Source organism: Pogoniulus pusillus, chromosome 34 (genome assembly GCF_015220805.1).
Source record: "Pogoniulus pusillus isolate bPogPus1 chromosome 34, bPogPus1.pri, whole genome shotgun sequence".
NCBI lineage: Eukaryota > Metazoa > Chordata > Aves > Piciformes > Lybiidae > Pogoniulus > Pogoniulus pusillus.
Genome location: NC_087297.1, coordinates 4,732,501 through 4,752,631, shown reverse-complemented (window position 1 = coordinate 4,752,631; position 20,131 = coordinate 4,732,501). Strand labels below are relative to the sequence as shown.

The window sequence follows — 20,131 nt, the reverse complement described above, 5'->3', positions numbered from 1 at the left end:
ACTGGTCTGTGTTAGCCCTGACATCTTGGGTTTCCATAGTGATCACGAGAAGCTGCAGCAGCGGTTTTGTCCTTGGGCTTGGCAGAGACAGAACCTTGGCAGTTGTGGCCCTTTGGCCAACAAACCTACCTTGGCTCAGCTCTCTTAAATGCTTTTGAGGACTTACTCTATTTCAGTATAAACTGCACTCTGGGTTTTTTCCCATTTGGAACGTGTTGCTAAATCTGTGGTAACAGCATTAGCTGTGCAGTCCCAGAATCACTGGATGGTAGCTGTTGAAAGAGACCCCTGGAGATGAGTCCAACCCCCCTGCCAAGGCAGGTTTGCCTAAAGAAGGTCACACAAGAACATGTCCAGGTGGGCATGTCCTCCTGACACCCACCCTTTAAGTATTGAGCAGCAGTGATGTGATCCTCCCTCAGTCTGCTCTTTGCCAGGCAAAAAAGCCCAAATTCTCTCAATCTTTTCTCATCAAAGATGTTCCACTCAGCATTTTTGCAGCCCTTTGCTGTACCTTCTCAAGGAGTTCCCTGTCCCACTTCAACTGGGACGCCAAGAACTGGACCAAGTACTCCAGATGAGGCCTCACTAAGACATAGAAGATGGGGAGGAAAATCTCCCTTGACCAGCTGTCCACACTCTCCTTGATGCACCCCAGGATCCCATTGGCCTTCTTGGCCACAAGGGCACATATCTGGCTCATGGTCATGCTGTTGTCCGCCAGAACTCCCAGATGCAAAGTGGGTTTGATGTTTTGAGGTGAGGAAGCAGGCAGGCTCTCCTCATCTCACTGCTATTTGAAGACCACCACTGTTCAATATAGCAAGGCAGAGCCTGCTGCTGTTTTCCTGTGACACAGTCTTTGCTCCTGTCATTTCAGGTGATGCTAACTGAAGTAAACAGTGTGATAGGCTCCATCGCTTAGTGAATGCAATTTTGGGAACACCTGCTGTCCTATGGTCATGTTAGTTTTGTCTGAAAACTTATGTTGATGTCATTTTGTGTTTCAGAAAGTGCAACAATACACATTAATAATTCAAGCTACGGACATGGAAGGAAACCCAACATATGGTCTTTCAAACACAGCAACTGCTGTCATCACTGTGACAGATGTCAATGACAATCCTCCAGAGTTCACTGCCATGACTGTAAGTACAGGGTAGGAGTAACTGAGGGATGTGCATATTTATAACCCTTCCCCACTTTGCTCATTACAGTCACAGACAGTAAATATCTATTGCTTATTAGAGAGCGTACTGGCAGGCAGAGTGGAAATACATGCAGAATATATATATAGATGTGTATATATGTGTGTGTGTGTATATATATAAATAAATAAACCTGTATCTCCCTTAGATAGGATGTTCTGCTTTGGCCAAAAGGCAAAAGCTGACAAGGGAATCAAACCAGCAGTTCTCTGGGTGGCCTCAGGTAAACTTGGCTAGACAAATTGCCTGAGCTCCACTGAAGAGTTCTTCTCCCCAGCCTCGATGACTGTTCAGCGTGGCCTGGCTCTTGCATGCTGCTGCAGCCAGGGTCAGATGTTTTCTTGGCCTTTTTTTGTGCAGTTCTATGGGGAGGTGCCAGAAAACAGGGTGGATGTGATCGTGGCGAACCTGACGGTGACGGATAAGGACCAGCCCCACACGCCTGCCTGGAACGCCATGTACCGCATGACCGGAGGGGACCCCACGGGGCGCTTCACCATCCTCACCGACCCCAACAGCAACGATGGGCTGGTCACTGTCGTCAAGGTGAGAGGTGGCTGTGCTTCAGCCAGGTCAGCAGGTCATTGGACACTGGAATGGGCTGCCCGGGGAGGTGGTGGAGTCGCCGTCCCTGGAGCTGTTCAAGGCAGGATTGGACGTGGCACTTGGTGCCATGGTCTAGCCTTGAGCTCTGTGGTAAAGGGTTGGACTTGATGATCTGTGAGGTCTCTTCCAACCCTGATAATACTGTGATACTGTGAAACCAGTGCAAGAGCATTGAGGAGAAGCTCAGTGTCAACTCAAGAGGAATGCCTGAGGCCAGTGTGAGTCTGGAAAGTAAAATGAATGGGCACCGTCTTGTGGCAGTGGCCATCTGCCTGTTGGAGCATTCCCTTGCTTACACCATCAGTAGTGTTCCAACTGATCACTTCTGAAAATCACAGAATCACAGAACCTTAGAGGTTAGAAGGGACCTCCAGAGATCATCCAGTCCAACCCCCCTGCCAAGCAGGATCACCTAGGGTAGTTCACACAGGAGTATATCGAGGTGGGTTTGAAAAGTCTTCAGAGAAGGGGACACCACAACCTCCCTGGGCAGCCTGCTCCAGGGCTCTGTCACCCTCACCGTACAGAAGTTTCTCCTCATGTTGAGCCAGAGCCTTCTCTGTTCCAGTTTGTAGCTGCTGCTCTTTGTCTTATTGCTGCCACTGGAAAGAGCTTGGTCACAGCCATTTGACAGCCACCTCTCAGATATTCCTACACATTGATGAGATCTTGTCTCAGTCTTCTCTTCTCCAAACAGCCTCAGGGCTCTCAATCTCTTCATAGAGGAGGTGCTCAAGTCTCCTGATCACCCTCATGGCTCTCCACTGGACTCTTCCTAGCAGGCTGGGTTGTTGGAAATGACAGATCTTGAAGCTTTATTTGCCAAAAGATGGGAATTAGTCAGTGGAAAACCATTTGCTTGGTACCTGGTGTGAAAAAACAGCTTCCTACCTCCTGGCCTCCATTAGCAGTCATGCTTGTTGTCTGCAGGTTTTATGTCAACATGTTCCCATTAAGGAACAGATACAGGCAGTCAAGGCACAATTAGAGAAGAGGAAGTGATAGGTGGGAGGCTACTTCTACAAGAGGGTTTTAGAGAGTGGCTATTTTTAAAACCTCATTTAAATACCTTTTATGGAATAACTTCTCTATCCTCATTCTCCAGCCAGCACAGCTCTGTGTTGAGCAGTGACTTACTCCAAGTGATAATAACATTGCAGTTCTATAATTAAACCTGCCAGGCACTAGCAACCTTTTCTCATGGTCCTCTGATAAGTGTCTCATGAGTTGGCCTGTTCTGGTTTTGGCTGATGCACTTAAAAAGTCAAGTGCAAGATGCCAGTGTTCCCATTTGGAAATTAAAACATTCACTGGTGGGGTTTGGGTTTTGTTTTTCCTTTATCCTTTTCTTCATTTTTTACTTTGTACTTTTAATCCTCCCTATCTAGGTGACAAAAAGATACCACTTTTGTGCAGCTGTAGTGGCAGTTCACACTGGGGGCTTTTTAAGAACTGTCTCTGTTTTATAACTTCACTTCCCCAGAGGTACCAATTGTTCTGCTGCAGTCTTCCAGCAAGAATTTTACGTCAGTGTCTGTGCTTTGAAGCGCTCCTCTAAGCACCCAGGCATGGGAAGAGTTGGAAGTCAGCCTGCAGTTTTTATTGGCAGTGCAATGAGTTGATCTGTCAACCTGTAATGAAGATTGGATTGTCTCTTGTCACTGACTTCATACTGTCATGTGCCAGCAGTCCCTGTGAGCACAGGGTTCCTTCAAGTCTAGAATCAGTGAAGGTAATCAGCGCATAGACAGTCTTGGGGAATGCCTCACCCCTGTGCAGCACAGCAGAGCAGCTAGGCTCAAACTGGTTTTACTCCTTAAATTGGACTTCTGGCTGAGTGAGGAAGTTCACAAACTGAAGGTTGTCTGACTCTGAAGATGGGAGCTGTACATAGTATCAGCAGTAGGGTTAGCTGACATTACAAAGAGTCTTTCTATTGAAACATGAAGGGCATGGGAGTCTCTGATCCACGGGACTAGAAATGGTCATGGTCTTGTTTGAAGAACACCTTCATCCCCCTGAGAGGAGGGAGGCAGGTTTCTCACCCCAGCAGAACTCCTCGGGGGGTACACCTGCTCACATGAGTGCATGGCATGAAGCTGGGAGTTTTTACATCATTTTCTAGTGATCTGCTTGTTTCCTCAGTTACCTCTAATGGCAGTACCAGAGTAAGTTCTGTCCAAGAGTGATGAGGTTTCTGACTGTTCTGACTCCAGAACTGCTGCTGCTAAGCAAAAGCCCAACCCAGTCTCACGTTGAGGTGTTACATTTATTGTTCTCTTCAGGCTCTCTGCTCATTTCTGAGGAAAGCAGTACAACTGATGTTTAGAAATGTGCTTTAGTGTGAAAATACTCTTGTGTGCCTGTTGGCCATCGAGAGTAAATGTTAACTCTTCCTGCTCTTTGCTTTTTTTCCCAGCCTATTGACTTCGAGACCAACAGGATGTTTGTCTTGACTGTAGCTGCGGAAAACCAAGTGCCTTTGGCGAAGGGGATCCAGCATCCTCCTCAGTCAACAGCAACCGTGTCCATCACGGTCATTGATGTGAATGAGAGTCCATATTTTGTCCCAAACCCTAAGCTGGTACGCCAAGAAGAAGGGCTGCTTGCTGGCAGCATGCTGACAACTTTCACTGCTCAGGACCCAGACCGTTACATGCAGCAAACCTCTCTAAGGTCTGTGTGGACATCTTGCTGTTACTTAACAACTGTGGTGCAGCATCAATGTCGTGGAATGGGTGCATAGGAAGTGACCACAGCACACAAAGCCTCTTCTCCTTAATAACAAGTGACAGGACAAGAGGAAATGGCCTGAAGTTGCACCAGGGGAGGTTTAAGTTGGATATTAGAAGAAAGGTCTTGGCTGAGAGGATTGTCAAACACTGAAACAGGCTGCCTGCTGGGGTGGTTGAATCCTCATCCCTGGAGGTGTCTCAAAGAGGCAGAGAATCATAGAATCAGTCAGGGTTGGAAGGAACCACAAGGATCATCCATTTCCAGCCCCGCTGCCATGGGCAGGGACACCTTACACTAGATCAGGATCTCCAGAGCTTCAGCCAGCCTGGCCTTAAACATCTCCAGAGATGAGGCTTCCACCACCTCCCTGGGAAACACATTCCAGGGTCTCACCACCCTCATGCTGAAGAACCTCTTCCTAACATCCAGTCTGAATCTACCCATTTCTAGCTTTGTTCCATTCCCCCCAGTCCTATCACTCCCTGACACCTTAAATGGTCCCTCCCCAGCTTTCTTGTAGCTCCCTTAAGATAGTGAAAGGCCACAGTAAGGTCACCTCAGAGCCGCCTTCTTTCCAGCCTGAACAGCCCCAGCTCCCTCAGTCTCTCCTCACAGCAGAGCAGCTCCAGCCCTCTGATCATCCTCGTGGCCCTGTTCTGGACACCTTCCAGCACATCTTGCAATAGTGGCTCCAGAACTGGATGCAGTATTGCAGGTGGGGTCTCAGCAGAGCACAGCAGAGGGGCAGAATCACCTCTCTGGCCCTGCTGGCCACACTTCTCCTGCTGCAGCCCAGGCTCTGCTTGGCTTTCTGGGCTGCAAGTGCACACTGCTGGCTCCTGTTGAGCTTCTCCTCCACCAGCATCCTCAAGTCTCCTCAGGGCTGCTCTCAAGCCAGTCGCTGCCCAGCCTGTATTGGTGCTTGGGTTTGCCTTGACCTAGATGGTGTTGGTGTTATTGAACTTCATGGTTCAGTGCTGAGCTTCATGATTTGGCACCAGCTTTGGTAGAGTGAAATAATGATTGGACTCAACTGGCTTGGAGGTCCAACCAGCAGTCCTAAGCTGTAAAGCTGTGGCCCAGTGCCTCAGGTGGCACTGTGGGCCAGGACTCAGGTTCCTCCAGCTTTTTGAACTCACGTGGAGAAAACTCCAGTGCTTCCTTTCTGTCTTTCCTTTCAGAGTCAGAGTCCTTAGAGATTTATTTTCCTGCTTGAAGCTGTTGCTGTTGTTTTGCACATTTCTGGCCATAACCATCACAGACCTGATAGTTTGAGGACTTAAGCATCTGTGCATTTTTAGTGGCCTAAGATATCTTGCACTTGGTTAATGTCAAAGAGCAAATTTATGAGATAGAAGGATGATTCTGAAAGACACTTCTCTTCTAGAGTAAGATGAGAAGCATGCAGTAAAAGCAGGCCCTCTGCAAAATCATCTTGGAGGTGCTAGATGAATGTGAATCAGTGCTGCTCTAACACTGTCCATTTCTACCTCTCTCCTGCTCTCAGTGCTCTGATAAAATTCAGTCTGAACAGATCTGTAAGGATAGAAAAAGAAAGATCTTCAAGGACATATTTTAATTGAGTCTGAATATAAATGTTTGTGGTGGTTGTGTGATTTACTGCAGCTCCATGGTAACTCACATGGCAGGGCACTTCCCAAGTCTAAATGTAGGACTGTATTTAGTAGGTGTTTTCAAGAACTTTAGCAAGAAGGCTTACAAAGTAGAAGTTTGTGGGGTTTATTTCAGTGAACAAAAATGTTTTCAGGGTAGAAATTGAAATGCTGTTGCTGTCTTTGCTGTCAGTATTTATGCTGGCACATAAATAACATCTTGTAATCAAACACACAGGTACTCCAAACTTTCAGATCCTGCCAACTGGTTGAAAATTGACCCTGTTAATGGACAAATAACTACTACAGCTGTTTTGGACAGAGAGTCAATATATGTGCAAAACAATATGTACAATGCAACCTTTCTTGCTTCTGATAATGGTAGGTATCAACACTGTCTGCTCTCAAAAGAGCTTACTCCTGTGTGGTTGAATGACATCGAGTTTTACTGGGGCAGAAAACAAGATCTGTGTAGAACAGATCCAGTCAGGCTTCTGTGTGAGTATCAGACTCTGTTTCCCAGTTGCTTGGAAAATGGGCTGAAAAAAAAGTGTTTGGAGAAAGGCACTGGATTAATTCCATTAGCTGAGTTTACAGGAAGCTGTCGACAGCTGCGTGGGGAGCAGTGGGCAGAGTAAGTGCACAGCATGAGTGGGGTGTTACAGGAAGCAAGGTGTTGGGGGAGAGGCATGGTGGTTTTCCACATCCAAAGGGAGAAGTGTCCTTTTGTTGTCAGTGTGGTGATGACAGTTGGCAGCTTCTGCTCAGAAATGAGTCCTTTGATTCAGGCTGGACTGCTGTGTAGAAGAAGCTTAAACATTCTGCAAACTACAAGTAGCTGCACTCAACTATCTATGAATTCAAAATCACATTAGAAGAGCTGTGAATTGAGGGGCTGTGAATCCCATTGTGGGACAGAGAAATTGTCTGTGTGATGCTGAGTGAGATGCTACAATCCCTGTCCTGGTGAATCTGTACATCTGTCCTGCCCCTGTACTTTGCAGGTAATATCACACTTTATTTTTAAGGACTGTAAGTTACTAATAAACTATATATAGAGATATATATTTTTTCCCCCAAGTATCTTCCACTAGATTCTAAGAACACAAAAACTCTCATGAGTTATTCTCATGAGACAATAACTACCAAATTAGTTCTTGTACTAATAAACTTGTATATTTGATGAGTTCACACTAAAATGCATTCCTTGTTTTAGGATAATACAATGCAGCCTAAATGTGCTAGCTTATAATTTCACTTTAGTCAGATATACCACAATTCTCTCAGACACTAAACTATATCATCTAATACAGAATCTGAGTTTACAAAGGTCATAATAAATTCACCCATTATTGGTCTGAAATGTGTTTTTGTGAATGTGGCACTTGGTGCCATGGTCTGGCCTTGAGCTCTGTGGTAAAGGGTTGGACTTGATGATCTGTGAGGTCTCTTCCAACCCTGATGATACTGTGATACTGTGTGTAGTGTGCATAGCTGATACCAGGAAGGTGGAAAAGTGTAGTTAACAAAACTCTAACGTTAGAGGAGGGAAGTTCTGTTTGCTGTGGAGAGAAGAGAAACTACAGAATTCTGCTAGAATGGAGTACAACAAAGACAGGTTGTAGAGTGTAACAAAGCCAGACCCACTCTAGCTCTCCTTTGGCTCTGTCTGGAGAAGAGGAGGCTGGGGAAGACCTCATTGCTTTTTACAACTCCCTGAATGGAGGTTGCAGTGAGGTCAGGGTTGGTCTCTTCTCCCTAGTATCAAGCAATAGAATGAGAGGAAATGGTCTCAAATTGCACCAGAGGAGGTTTAGGTTGGATATTAGGAGAAATTTCTTTCCTGCAAGAGTGCTCAGGGATTGGAGCAGGGAGATGGTGGAGTCACCATTCCTGGAGGGGTCCAAAAACCACTTTGATTTAGTAGCCATGCTGGTGTTGGGTTGATCCTAGAGGTCTTTTCCAGCTAAACCAGTTCTGTGATCCTGGAGAAGACAATTCATGAAAACCAGAATGTTATTGGAGAAGTTGTGGAATGAGAACCATTGCTAACTGCACTGAGCTGTTCAGTGTCACTTGTTGACATAAATCTTTGACTGCAGCAAGGTTTGCAGAAGCATCACAGATGTGATGTGGATAGCAAGGATGTCTAGAGGTAGTGTGCTGAAAGTCAGTGTTGGAGAGAATTTAAGTAGCACACTTGTGGTAAAGGGTGATCATAAGTCTTCAAAGCTCCCAGAGAATTTCTCCAGAGGATAAATTATCCAATTTTGCAGGATTTTCTTTGAAGCTTTTGATGTGGACTGTTTCCAGAGAGACAGTGGCTGCCTGGTCAGTAAAGGGCTTGAATCCCTGAGCTGTGGATCTGCAGATTCCTGCTGAGTTTTGCTGACGAGGGCAATTCTTTTTTTCCTGAGAACAGGCTACATAAGAATCTTTGTGTTAGCAAGAGCAATGACAGTGTAAGATATTGGCTTGGTAAAGATAGAATCCCAAAGTGGAAGTGGATGTTATGTATGTGGAAATTGAACAGTGTTGGTACAGCTTCAGTGTGGTAACTGTACAACTGGAAACAGACTCAACAGCATCTTCTGCTCTTTCAGGAATTCCCCCAATGAGTGGAACTGGCACACTTCAGATCTATCTGCTGGACATCAATGATAATGCCCCCCAAGTGAACCCAAAAGAAGCCACCACCTGTGAAACTCTGCAGCCTAACGCAATTAACATCACTGCCATCGACCCTGACATAGATCCAAACGCAGGCCCCTTTGCCTTTGAGCTGCCTGATACCCCTGCCAGTATTAAGAGGAATTGGACCATTGTTCGAATTAGTGGTAATTAACATCACAGAAGTCTTCATCATCAAAAGCTTAATCATTTTAAAGAGGCTCAATTTGACTTTGATGTCATTTTGCAGTGAGCGTAGATGTGGTTAATGTGAGGGGAGACCTCATTGCTCTCTACAGCTACCCAAAAGGAGTTTGTGGTGAGGTGTGATGGTTTGGGTGTTACCCACCCCCCACACTTTGTAAATCACCCAGACTAGACTCAGCCAGCTCTGGAAATTGAATGAAGCTTATATTTACAGCTAGCACAATATGCAAGCAGATAGTTAGAGTATATGCAGTTATAGACAGAAATAGACAAGGTAAAAGGTAATGCAGAAACACAACAGCCCTCCCAGAAACCTGAGTCCCCAGGACGGGCTCCCAACCACCCTTCCACCTTCTCCTACCCCTCTCAACCTTACCCCAGTCCCAAGGAAGAATGGAGGTTCAGCCACGGGGGGTTAGGAAGCAAAGTGGATTAATCAGAGAGACGGCAGAGAGGCTAGAGAGAAATGGAGCTTAGCCAGTTCCCCCAGAAGAAGGACCTTATCTATGTTTGAATTCTTGTTCTTATACCTCTCAGCAAGGCTATGAGTGAAGTAGACATCACATGTTTTTCTCTTTCGCAGCCTGTGATCTAATCCTCACCAAAACATTCTAGCTAGGCTCAAACTAGCACATGAGGTGGGGTTTGGTCTCTTCTCTCAGGTGATAGAGCAAGAGGAGGAAGTGGCCTTAAGTTACTCCAGGGGAGGTTTGGATTGGATATCAGGAAAAATTTCTTTCTGTTAAGAGTGGCTGGGGGTTGGAACAGGCTGCCCAGGGAGGTGGTGGAGTCACCTGGAGGTGTTTAAGCAGCTGTGTGAACTTGGCTCTTAGGCACATGGTTTAATGTTGACCTTTCAGTGCTGTGCTGCAGGTCAGACTGCATGATCTTGAAGGTCTCTTCCAACTGAATGTGTGCTGTCATTCTGTTCAAAGAATGTGTGGACACAGCACTTTGGGACACGATTTAATGGCCACGCTGGTGTTAGATTGAAGGTTGGACTAGATCTTCAGCGTCTCTGCCAACGAAATGATTCTGTGAACAGAAAACCACCTTGGTGGTATAAGTTCCCCAGAGAACCTTTAAGAATGAAAAGATGTCCACAGTAATTGAAGTCTGTTACCCTGAGTGTTGTGTAGTGGATTCAACCATGACTTACTGCAGAGCTTAGGGAAGAGTCAGTTTAGTCCATTCAGTTTAAAACCCACAGGAGCAGTACCTGTCTTGTTAACCAATGTCTTTTCACACACAGGTGATCACGCCCAGCTTTCTTTAAGGATCAGGTTCCTGGAGGCTGGCATCTACGATGTGCCCATAGTAATTACAGACTCTGGAAACCCACATGCATCCAGCACTTCTGTGCTGAAAGTGAAGGTTTGCCAGTGTGACATAAATGGAGACTGCACCGACGTCGACCGGATCGTTGGTGCAGGCCTGGGCACTGGAGCCATCATTGCAATCCTGCTTTGTATCATCATCTTGCTCAGTGAGTAAATGGATCTCTTCATCTTAACTCTTTGATTCTTCTTTTGCAAGTACAGTTTTATGCTTTAGTGCCATGTGCCTTGATGAAGATGGGGAAGTGGTTAAAGACTCCGCTTCAGACACAAGTCCAGCAGAGGCCAGAAAGATGTGGAGGGGACTGCAGAGCATGAGAGAACTTGGGCTGTTTAACCTGGAGAAGAGCAGCCTGAGAGGAGGTCTTCTCCAAGCTTATGAATATCTAAAGGGTGGAGGTAAAGGGGATGGGGACAAACTTTACAGTGGTGCCCAGTAATAGGACAAGAGGCAACCAGCACAGACTGGAAGTTCCAGCTAAATGTAAAGTAAAGCTTGTTTACTTTGAGGGTGACAAAGCACTGGAGCAGGCTGCTCAGAGAGGTTGTGGAGTTGTCTCCTCTGGAGAGGTTCCAATCCTGGATCACCTGCTGTGAGTGGCCCTGCTGTCCACAATCCTGGACAACCTGCTGTGAGTGGCCCTGCTGTCCACAATCCAGGACAACCTGCTGTGGGTGGCCCTTCTGTCCACAGTCCTGGGCAACCTGCTGTGAGTGGCCCTGCTGTCCACAATCCAGGACAGCCTGCTGTGAGTGGCCCTGCTGTCCACAATCCAGGACAGCCTGCTGTGAGTGGCCCTGCTGTCCACAATCCTGGACAACCTGCTGTGGGTGGCCCTGCTGTCCACAATCCAGGACAGCCTGCTGTGAGTGGCCCTGCTGTCCACAGTCCTGGACAACCTGCTGTGGGTGGCCCTGCTTTCGTGGGGAGGCTGAACTAGACTATGTCCAGAAGTCACTTCCAAGCCCTACCACACTGACATTCTGTGGCTGTGGCTTCTTAGTTTCATGTCTTTACAAATAATGGAAACGTTCTGATAGTGAAGGATTGGGAGTGTCAGGCAGATCACAACACTTGCATGGCAGCTAGGCCCCATGGTGGGTTCATGGAAGAGGTTTTCCATCTGTGCCCATGAGCACTTATTAATTGAGTGACCAAGTTGAAGATGTGATCAGCCTCCAGACATCTCTTCTGACTCACGCTGCTGGCACTGTCTGATTGGATGCCACCCACAGCAGGTAACAGCCTGTGAGGAGTGCTCTGGTGTTGCTGCTGTTGTGCTTCAGATGAGAGTAAGGAGGCTGTTGGGTGGTTTAGTAAAGTATACAGCACAGCCCTTCACACTAAGGCCGTGCAGGCACAGAGATGTGTTTGTCTAAGTACTGCACAGAGCTGGGCTAGGATTTTCTTTTCATGTCAAGTGCTTTCAGTAAGGGAAATGACTAAGTGCCATGGTGAAGGGTCTGTCCAGTGTAGTAAATTAAATGCTAGCTCTCCTACACATTGTGCTTAACTGTTTCCTCATTGTGGTGGAACACAAGCAAGGTATTATCTTGTTCAGATTCCACTGTGTACCAGCCAAGAGAATACAAAATGATGGAAAGGAGTAATTTCAAAATAAAAGCCAATTAAAAAAGCAGTAGAGCCTGCCTAAGCTTGGGGGGGCTACACAAGTGCAGTATAATTATTTCCTTGAGAGAGGATGCCCTTCAAAGATTAGAACTGGAATTTCCAGAACAATGTTAAAACTATTTAGTCATAGCATTGTAGAATCATAGAATGGTTTGTGTTGGAAGGGCCCTTAAAGATCAGCTAGTTCCAACCCCACTGCCATGTGCAGGAACACAACCTACTAGATCAGGTTACTCAAGGCCCCATCCAACCTGACTTTCAACAGTGACAGCCTTGAAGCCTCCACAGCTTGTCTGGGTGACCTGTTCCAGTGCCTCACCATCCTCATGGGGAAGAATTTCTTTCTAATGTCTCATTTAAATCCAGTTTCTTCCAGTTTGAAGCCATTACCTCTTGTCCTGTCACTCTATGCCTTTGTCAGAAGTCCCTCTCCAGCTCTCCTGTAGCCCCCTTCAAACGCTGGATGGCTGCTCTAAGGTCTCCATGGAGCTATCTCTTCTCCAGGCTGAACAAACCCAATTCTCAGCCTGTTCTCACAGGAGAGATGCTCCAGCCCTTGGGATCATCTGTTCTTCATACATTGACATCCTAGACACACTGGAATCTCCTGCCAGGAAGCTCTAACTGGAAACATGCCCATCCTGTGTGACACTGATTTGCCTGTGTTCTGCTTGGTTTCTCATTTGATTTTCCTTTTAACAACATCACTTTGCAAACAAACAGTATACCTTGAAGTTACTGAGATCAGAGATTAAAAATATATAGCTCTAAATGCCACTGCCTTTTCCATAGCCTCCATTCCTCTTGCTTCTAAACATAAATCTCAACATTAGGCAGCAATATGGTCTGCTCTTAACAGGCTGCTGAGCTGCACACCGAAATAGCCTCGGCTTGGTGGTGTTCAAACATCAGAATGACTGAAACTGTATGAATTGCTCTGTATTCTTGGGGCACAGCATCAAAAATACAAATAATAAAGTCTTGTGGAATTGTGCCCATTGTTGGAGAGATTCCCTATTGAAACCAGAACTTTGTGAAGCTTGATCTTTTTCTTACTTTTCCTGCCAAGTTTGTTTTGCAGCTGTGGAATGGATTTGTGACTCGTGCACGTGAATCTCTGATTGATTTCCCAATCACATTGCCTGTAGTAGCTCAAGTTTCAAACATCTGTTGCTTAATCTGCCTTCTATGGCTTCTTTTTTTGTAATGAAAACAAAACCAAAACTCATCCAGAACAGTCAAAGACAACAAACTTGTTTTTTTTTTCTTTATTTTCTTCCTGCTTTTGTTGTTTTAGGGTTTTTTGTTTGTTTTTTTTTTGTTTGTTTGTTTCATTTATTTTTGGAGTTTTTTTTGTTTGATTGATTGATTTTGGGGTTTTGCCTCTTTTCCTTGGTTTTGGTTGGGTTTTTTTTTTTGTTTGGTTGAGTTTTATATGGGATTGGATTTTTTTTTGACGGGGGGGAGAGTTGTTTGTTGGGTTTTTTGTTTGCTTTTGTTTGGGAGGTTTTTGCTTGTTTGGGGTTTGTTTGGGTTGGTTTTTAATTTTGGTGTTAAATTTGTACAGTTTCCCATGGCTTTGTGTCAGAAGTCAAGATGTGGGTTTGTAACTTCCCTTTTTGCAATGCAGTTCTGGTGCTGATGTTCGTGGTGTGGATGAAGCGCCGGGATAAAGAGCGTCAGGCAAAGCAGCTCTTGATTGATCCAGAGGATGATGTGAGGGACAACATTCTGAAGTACGACGAAGAAGGTGGTGGGGAAGAAGATCAGGTGAGGAATTGGCTTTCTATTCAGTTGGTCCTCACTTTGCACTTCGTTTTCTTTCTGGTGGCACATTAAAACTAGCAAAACTAGAAGTGGGTAGATTCAGATGGGGTGTTAGGATGAAGTTCTTCACCTTGAGTACTGTGTTCAGTTCTGGGCCCCTCAGTTCAGGAGGGACATTGAGATGCTTGAGCATGTCCAGAGAAGGGCAACGAGGCTGGGGAGAGGCCTTGAGCACAGCCCTACGAGGAGAGGCTGAGGGAGCTGGGATTGGTTAGCCTGGAGAAGAGGAGGCTCAGGGGAGACCTTATTGCTGTCTACAACTACCTGAGGGGTGGTTGTGGCCAGGAGGAGGTTGCTCTCTTCTCTCAGGTGGCCAGCACCAGAACAAGAGGACACAGCCTCAGGCTGCTCCAGGGGAAATTTAGGCTGGAGGTGAGGAGAAAGTTCTTCCCTGAGAGAGTCATTGGACACTGGAATGGGCTGCCCGGGGAGGTGGTGGAGTCGCCGTCCCTGGAGCTGTTCAAGGCAGGATTGGACGTGGCACTTGGTGCCATGGTCTGGCCTTGAGCTCTGTGGTAAAGGGTTGGACTTGATGATCTGTGAGGTCTCTTCCAACCGTGATGATACTGTGTGATACTGTGTGATACCATGAGGGTGGTGAGACACTGGAACAGGTTGCCCAGGGAGGTGGTGGAAGCCTCAGCACTGGATGTTTGTAAGGCCAGGCTGGATGTGGCTCTGAGCAACCTGATCTGCACATTGCAGGGACTTTGGAGCTAGATAATCTTTGCAGTCTCTTCCAGTCCTGGCAATTCTGTGATTCTATGATTATGAAGAAAGAGTGAGGGACTTGTGAGTATTTTGCCTGGAGAAGACTGGGAAAGGTCTTATCAATCACAGAATCATAGAACGGTTTAGGTTGGAAGAGACCTCAAAGCTCATCCAGTTCCAGCCCCCCACCGTAGGCCCACTAGAACTGGTTGCTCAAGGCCTCATCCAACCTGGCCTTGAACACCTCCAGGGAGGGAGCATCCACAGCCTCCCTGAGCAGCCTGTGCCAGTGTTTCACCACCCTCACTGTAAAGATCCCTTTCCTAACATCTAGTCTGAATCTCCCCTCTGCCAGTTTAAACCAATGCTTAAGGGTGCCAGGAGGGTGGGTGTCAGGAAGATGGGGCCAGTATTTTTTCAGTGGTGTTCAGGTACAAGGAGTAAGTGGCACAAACTGGAACATAGGAATTTCCTTTATGTTGAGAGTGGTGGAGCTCTGGATCAGACTGCCCAGAGAGGTGGTGGAGTCTCCATCTCTGGAGTCATTCAAAACCTGCCTGGACACCATCCTGTGCAGTCTGCTCTAGCTGATCCTGTGTGGCAGGGGGGTTGGAAAAGATCATCTCCAGAGGTCCTTTTCAACCCCCACCACTCTAGCTAATTTCTTCTGTAAATACTGAAGGCATTCAGGGATGTTTCTAAACCCTGAACTATAATACTGCTTTCTCATGTTGCTCTTAGCAGTTCCAGAAGTTCCAATTGCTTGCCTTTTGGATGAAATGTAAATCCAGTGTCTTGTCCACTTAGTCATATTCTGCCTATATCCCAGCTAAGGCTGTTGTATTTAAATGCAAATTCACCTCTACTCTGCATTGCAGTCTTTAAACCCTCTCCACTCCTTGTCTGGGGCTCTGTCATGCAGAATCACCAGTGCTGAGTGCCTAATGCAGCCTACTCCAGAAGCCACCTTTTCTGGTGGTGGCTGAATGCCTTTCCAGACACACAGCAGTGTTGGCTATTGGCTGATTGGCCACTACTGGGATTTCAGCTTGGAAAGTATTCGTTTCAAGTAGCTGTCAGGACACATCTGTGTTGATTCAGATGCCTTTGCAGGCAGGTGCCATGTGCGTTTGCTCTCCTGTCACCTCTGCTTGGACCACTGCTGACATGCCAGAGGACTGGCACTCATGTCTGCATGCTAAGAATAGCTTTATCTTACACTCTCTCTCTCCAAGGTAGTGCAGAGGAAATGGATCGGGAACAGTGTGGCCAGTAGGACAAGGGAGGTTATTCTTCCCCTGTGCTCAGCACTGCTCAGGCTGCATCTTGAGTGCTGTGTCCAGTTCTGGGCTCTTTCATTCAAGAGAGATGTTGAGGTGCTGGAAGGTGGAAGGGCAGCAAGGCTGGTGAGGGGCCTGGAACACAAACTCTATGAGGAGAGGCTGAGGGAGCTGGGGGTGTGCAGCCTGCAGAAGAGGAGGCTCCAGGGGGACCTCATTGCTATCTACAACTACCTGAAGGGAGGCTGTAGCCAGGTGGGGTTGGGCTCTTCTCCCAGACAACCAGCAACAGAAGAAGGGGACACAGTCTCAAGCTGTGCCAGGGCAGGTCTAGGCTGGATGTTAGGAGGAAGTTCCTGGCAGAGAGAGTGATTGGCATTGGAATGGGCTGCCCAGGGAGGTGGTGGAGTCGCCATGCCTGGAGGTGTTCAAGAAAAGCCTGGATGAGGCACTTAGTGCCATGGTCTGGTTGACTGGCTAGGTCTGGGTGCTAGGTTGGACTGGATGAGCTTGGAGGTCTCTTCCAGCCTGGTTGATTCTATGATTCAACTAGAGAACTCCAATCTGGTGGAGCAGTGTGATTTCTTTCTTCCAGAGGAGGCTTACTAATATATAACATCAGGCACCAGTACAGGTTGAGGCTGCCCTGCTGAAGAGCAGTTCTGTGGGGAAAGACCTTGGAGTGCTGATGGGCAGCAAGTTCTTCATGGGACAGCCGTGATCCCTTTGTGGCCAGGAGAGCCAATGGCATTCCAGGTTGCATCAAGAAAAGTATGTCCAGCAGGACTAGGAAGGTTCTTCTCCCTTTTTGCTCTGCCCTAGTGAGACCACACCTGGAATACTGTGCCCAGTTTTGGACTCCCTAGTACAGGAGAGATAGGGACCTGCTGGAGAGAGGCCAGCAGACAGCCATGACGATGAATGGGGGACTTGAGCATCTCCCCTATGGAGAGAGACTGAGAAACCTGGGGCTGTTTGGTCTGGAGAAGAGAAGGTTGAGAGGAGATCTGATCAATGTGTGTGTCCTATGAGGACAGACTGAAAGAGTTGGGGCTGTGCGGGCTGGAGAAGAGGAGGCTCCCAGGTGACCTTCTTGTGGCCTTTCAGGATCTGAAAGGGACCTACAAAAATGCTGGGGAGGGACTTTTCAGGATATCAGGGAGTGACAGGACTGGGGGGGTGAAGCAAAGCTTGGTAGGTTCAGGATGGACGTGAAGAGGAAGTTGTTGAGCAGGAGAGTGGTGAGAGGCTGGAATGGGTTGCTCAGGGAGGTGGTTGAGGCCCCATGGCTGGAGGTGTTTGAGGCCAGGCTGGCTGAGGCTGTGTGCAGCCTGCTCTAGGGTAGGGTGTCCCTGGGCATGGCAGGGGGGTTGGAACTGGCTGCTCCTTGTGGTCCGTTCCAACCCTGACTGATTCTATGATTCTACTATTCTGTGAAATACCTGAGGGGTAGGTGTCAAGTGGCTGTGGCCAATCTATTTTTTATGGTCAGCAGCAATAAGACAAGGAGCAGCAGCTACAGACTGGAACAGAGGAGGTTTCAGCTGAACATGAGGTGAAACTTCTGTACAGTGAGGATGACAGAGCCCTGGACCAGGCTGCCCAGAGTGATTGTGCAGTGTCCTTCACTGGAGACTTTCCAAACCCACCTGGATGCATTCCTGTGCAAACTACTCTGGGTGATCCTGCTTGGCAGGGAGGTTAGACTGGATGATCTCTGGAGGTCCCTTCCAACCTCTGAGGTTCTGTGAGTCTGTGATTAAGTACTTCATGAACATGACAAACAGGAGGTTCATGCACATTATTGAAGTGAGTGCAGTAATTACAAAGGGAACAGTGCCTCTAATAGAGCCTGAGACATTTTGCAGTAAAAAAGCCTTGAAAAATGAAGTGTAATTCTCCTAGACAGCCCCAGTCACAGTCATCTGGCACTTGAGCTGTCTGAAAAGAGTCTCCCTTCAGTGGTACAGACGTTTGAAGCTTCCCTCAGCGTGTTTGTCTGAAATCTGTGTTGCCCTTAGTAATTTCCATGTTTCCTGCATTTCCCCAAGTACTGCTCCTGCTTCCTGGCTTTTCTGCATAACTTTCTTTTTAAGCAATTTGCAAAGGAAACTTCAGTTTAGGCACTTTTGGAAGGAAAATTGCTTATGTTACTAAATAAATTGAAGCCGACCCTTGCTGGTTGTTTGTACCATGATAGCTTGAGTACAAGAGTTGCATCCTGTTTGTGCATCTGTTACTGCAAGCTTAAAACACATGAAGAAAACCCAGTCCTCGTTTTCCAGTGAACCTCTTCTTCACTCACAGTTCTCTGGAGGGTCCCTTCAGCAATTTTCTTGTGATTTTTGTGTGTTAATTAATTATTTTCTGTTCAGCCCTCAGGACAGAGTCAGAAAGGCTCTCAGAGTATTCACTGAGAAGTCAGAGGTGATGCTGGAGTAGTGTTGAGAGGTTGTGCTGCAGATGGGAAACCTGAAGCTCTGTAGCAGCCTACAGTCAGAGTGAAGTACTGAATAGTGGAGAAGTGATGCTGATGTCTCTCCTGCCCACCTTGTGCTCCACTCCTCCCCAGTGAAAGTGCTGCCTTTGTGAGAGGAATAGTCAGGGTAGCAGTGGCAGGAGGCAACACTGAGATCTGCAGGATTTAAACCTGCAGCCTTTCACCAGCAGTGAGCCAAGCATAGTGCAGGCAATGAAAGCAAAACCTGGCAGGGTAGTGGTGAGGAATGGGAAATTAGGATTATTTCCTCTCACAGTGAGTGGAGGAAGCACCTAAACACAGAGAGATGTCAGGGGATATAGAAATGGAATGATTCTCAGCCCCAGAACTACTGCTTGCTTTCTTAGGACAGATTTTTAGTACCAGTGTTCCAGACTGTTTATCAGAGCTGCCAGCCACACAGTTCAGGTACACTGCTCCCTTTCCTGAGCCACCAGCAGTAGACCATAGTGACTGAGGGTCTGAAAGGTCTTTCTCCACTCCAAACATAACAAACATTACAGGAAAGGAAAATAAAGTCTCATACAAAGTACAGCAAGCTTCTTAACCACCTCTGTAGCAAGATACCACAGGTTTAACCACTGTGTTGACAAAAAGGAAGGAGGTTCTCCAGCAGCTTCCAAGTCAGGAATTTGTTCCTGTCCAGAATGGCTGAACAGGGAGCACAAACTATCCACAACACAAACTGTTCACAGCTGCCCTTCATTTTCTGTCTGCACTGCATGATAATGACATAAGTTCTGATTTGCTTTTCAGGGAGTTTATTTGACTTTATTTTGGTTTGATATTGTGGCTGAGAGCAGACAGGAAGAAAGGGACCTGGGTGTACTGGTAGATAGTAGGATGAAGATGAGGCAGCAGTGCCCAGGTGGGCAGCAGAGCCAATGGCATCCTGGGCTGGCTGAGGAGCAGTGTGGGCAGCAGGACAAGGGAGGTTCTTCTGCCCCTGTGCTCAGCACTGCTCAGGCCACCCCTTGAGTGCTGTGTCCACTTCTGGGCTCCTCCATTCAAGAGAGATGTTGAGGTGCTGGAAGGTGTTGAGAGAAGGGCAGCAAGGCTGGGGAGGGGGCCTGGAGCACAGCTCTGTGAGGAGAGGCTGAGGGAGCTGGGGGTGTGCAGCCTGCAGCAGAGGAGGCTCAGGGCAGAGCTCATTGCTGTCTGCAGCAGCTACCTGCAGGGAGGCTGTAGCCAGGTGGGGTTGGGCTCTTCTCTCAGGCACCCAGCAACAGAAGAAGGGGACACAGCCTCAAGCTGTGCCAGGGGAGGTCTAGGCTGGATGTTAGGAGGAAGTTGTTGGCAGAGAGAGTGATTGGCATTGGAATGGGCTGCCCAGGGAGGTGGTGGAGTTGCTGTCCCTGGAGGTGTTGAAGCAAAGCCTGGATGAGGCACTTATTGCCATGTCTGGTTGATTGGATAGGGCTGGGTGCTAGGTTGGACTGGCTGAGCTTGGTGCTCTCTTCCAGCCTGGTTGATTCTATGATTTCTATGATTTCCACCTGTGCTCAGCTCGATGATCAGAATTCTTGGGTTCATTTGTTCTTGGTTCTCTTCTTGCCTCTGTTCCCAAGGGAAAGAGGGAGGATTATATCTGGTTTAGGTTTACTTTGGTTTTGCATGCATATTATGTAGGGTTCAAGAACTTGGAATACGAAGCCTTTGACAGTGTCCCAGCAAGTGCCCTGCCAGTAGTAATCTCATTTCTGCAAACTAGCTTAGCAAAGGACTGCAGAAGCAAAGCTGTGTGCAGAACATGGTGAGCAGAAGGCACTGACCATGAAGATCTCTGCTTTTTTTGTCCAAGTT

General features: G+C 47.2%; 1 protein-coding gene across 2 annotated transcripts in view; it reads left to right on the top strand.

The window, feature by feature from the left end:
• Window positions 1-20,131, top strand: part of CDH2 (cadherin 2) — a 166,459-nt gene that overhangs the window by 119,391 nt on the left and 26,937 nt on the right. For both annotated transcript variants that reach the window (XM_064170818.1, XM_064170819.1), the window contains exons 8-14: window positions 1,011-1,148; window positions 1,569-1,754; window positions 4,234-4,490; window positions 6,402-6,544; window positions 8,767-9,000; window positions 10,293-10,526; window positions 13,641-13,780. In XM_064170818.1, the coding sequence (XP_064026888.1) occupies window positions 1,011-1,148; window positions 1,569-1,754; window positions 4,234-4,490; window positions 6,402-6,544; window positions 8,767-9,000; window positions 10,293-10,526; window positions 13,641-13,780 (1,332 nt within the window). The remainder of the gene's footprint in view (window positions 1-1,010; window positions 1,149-1,568; window positions 1,755-4,233; window positions 4,491-6,401; window positions 6,545-8,766; window positions 9,001-10,292; window positions 10,527-13,640; window positions 13,781-20,131) is intronic.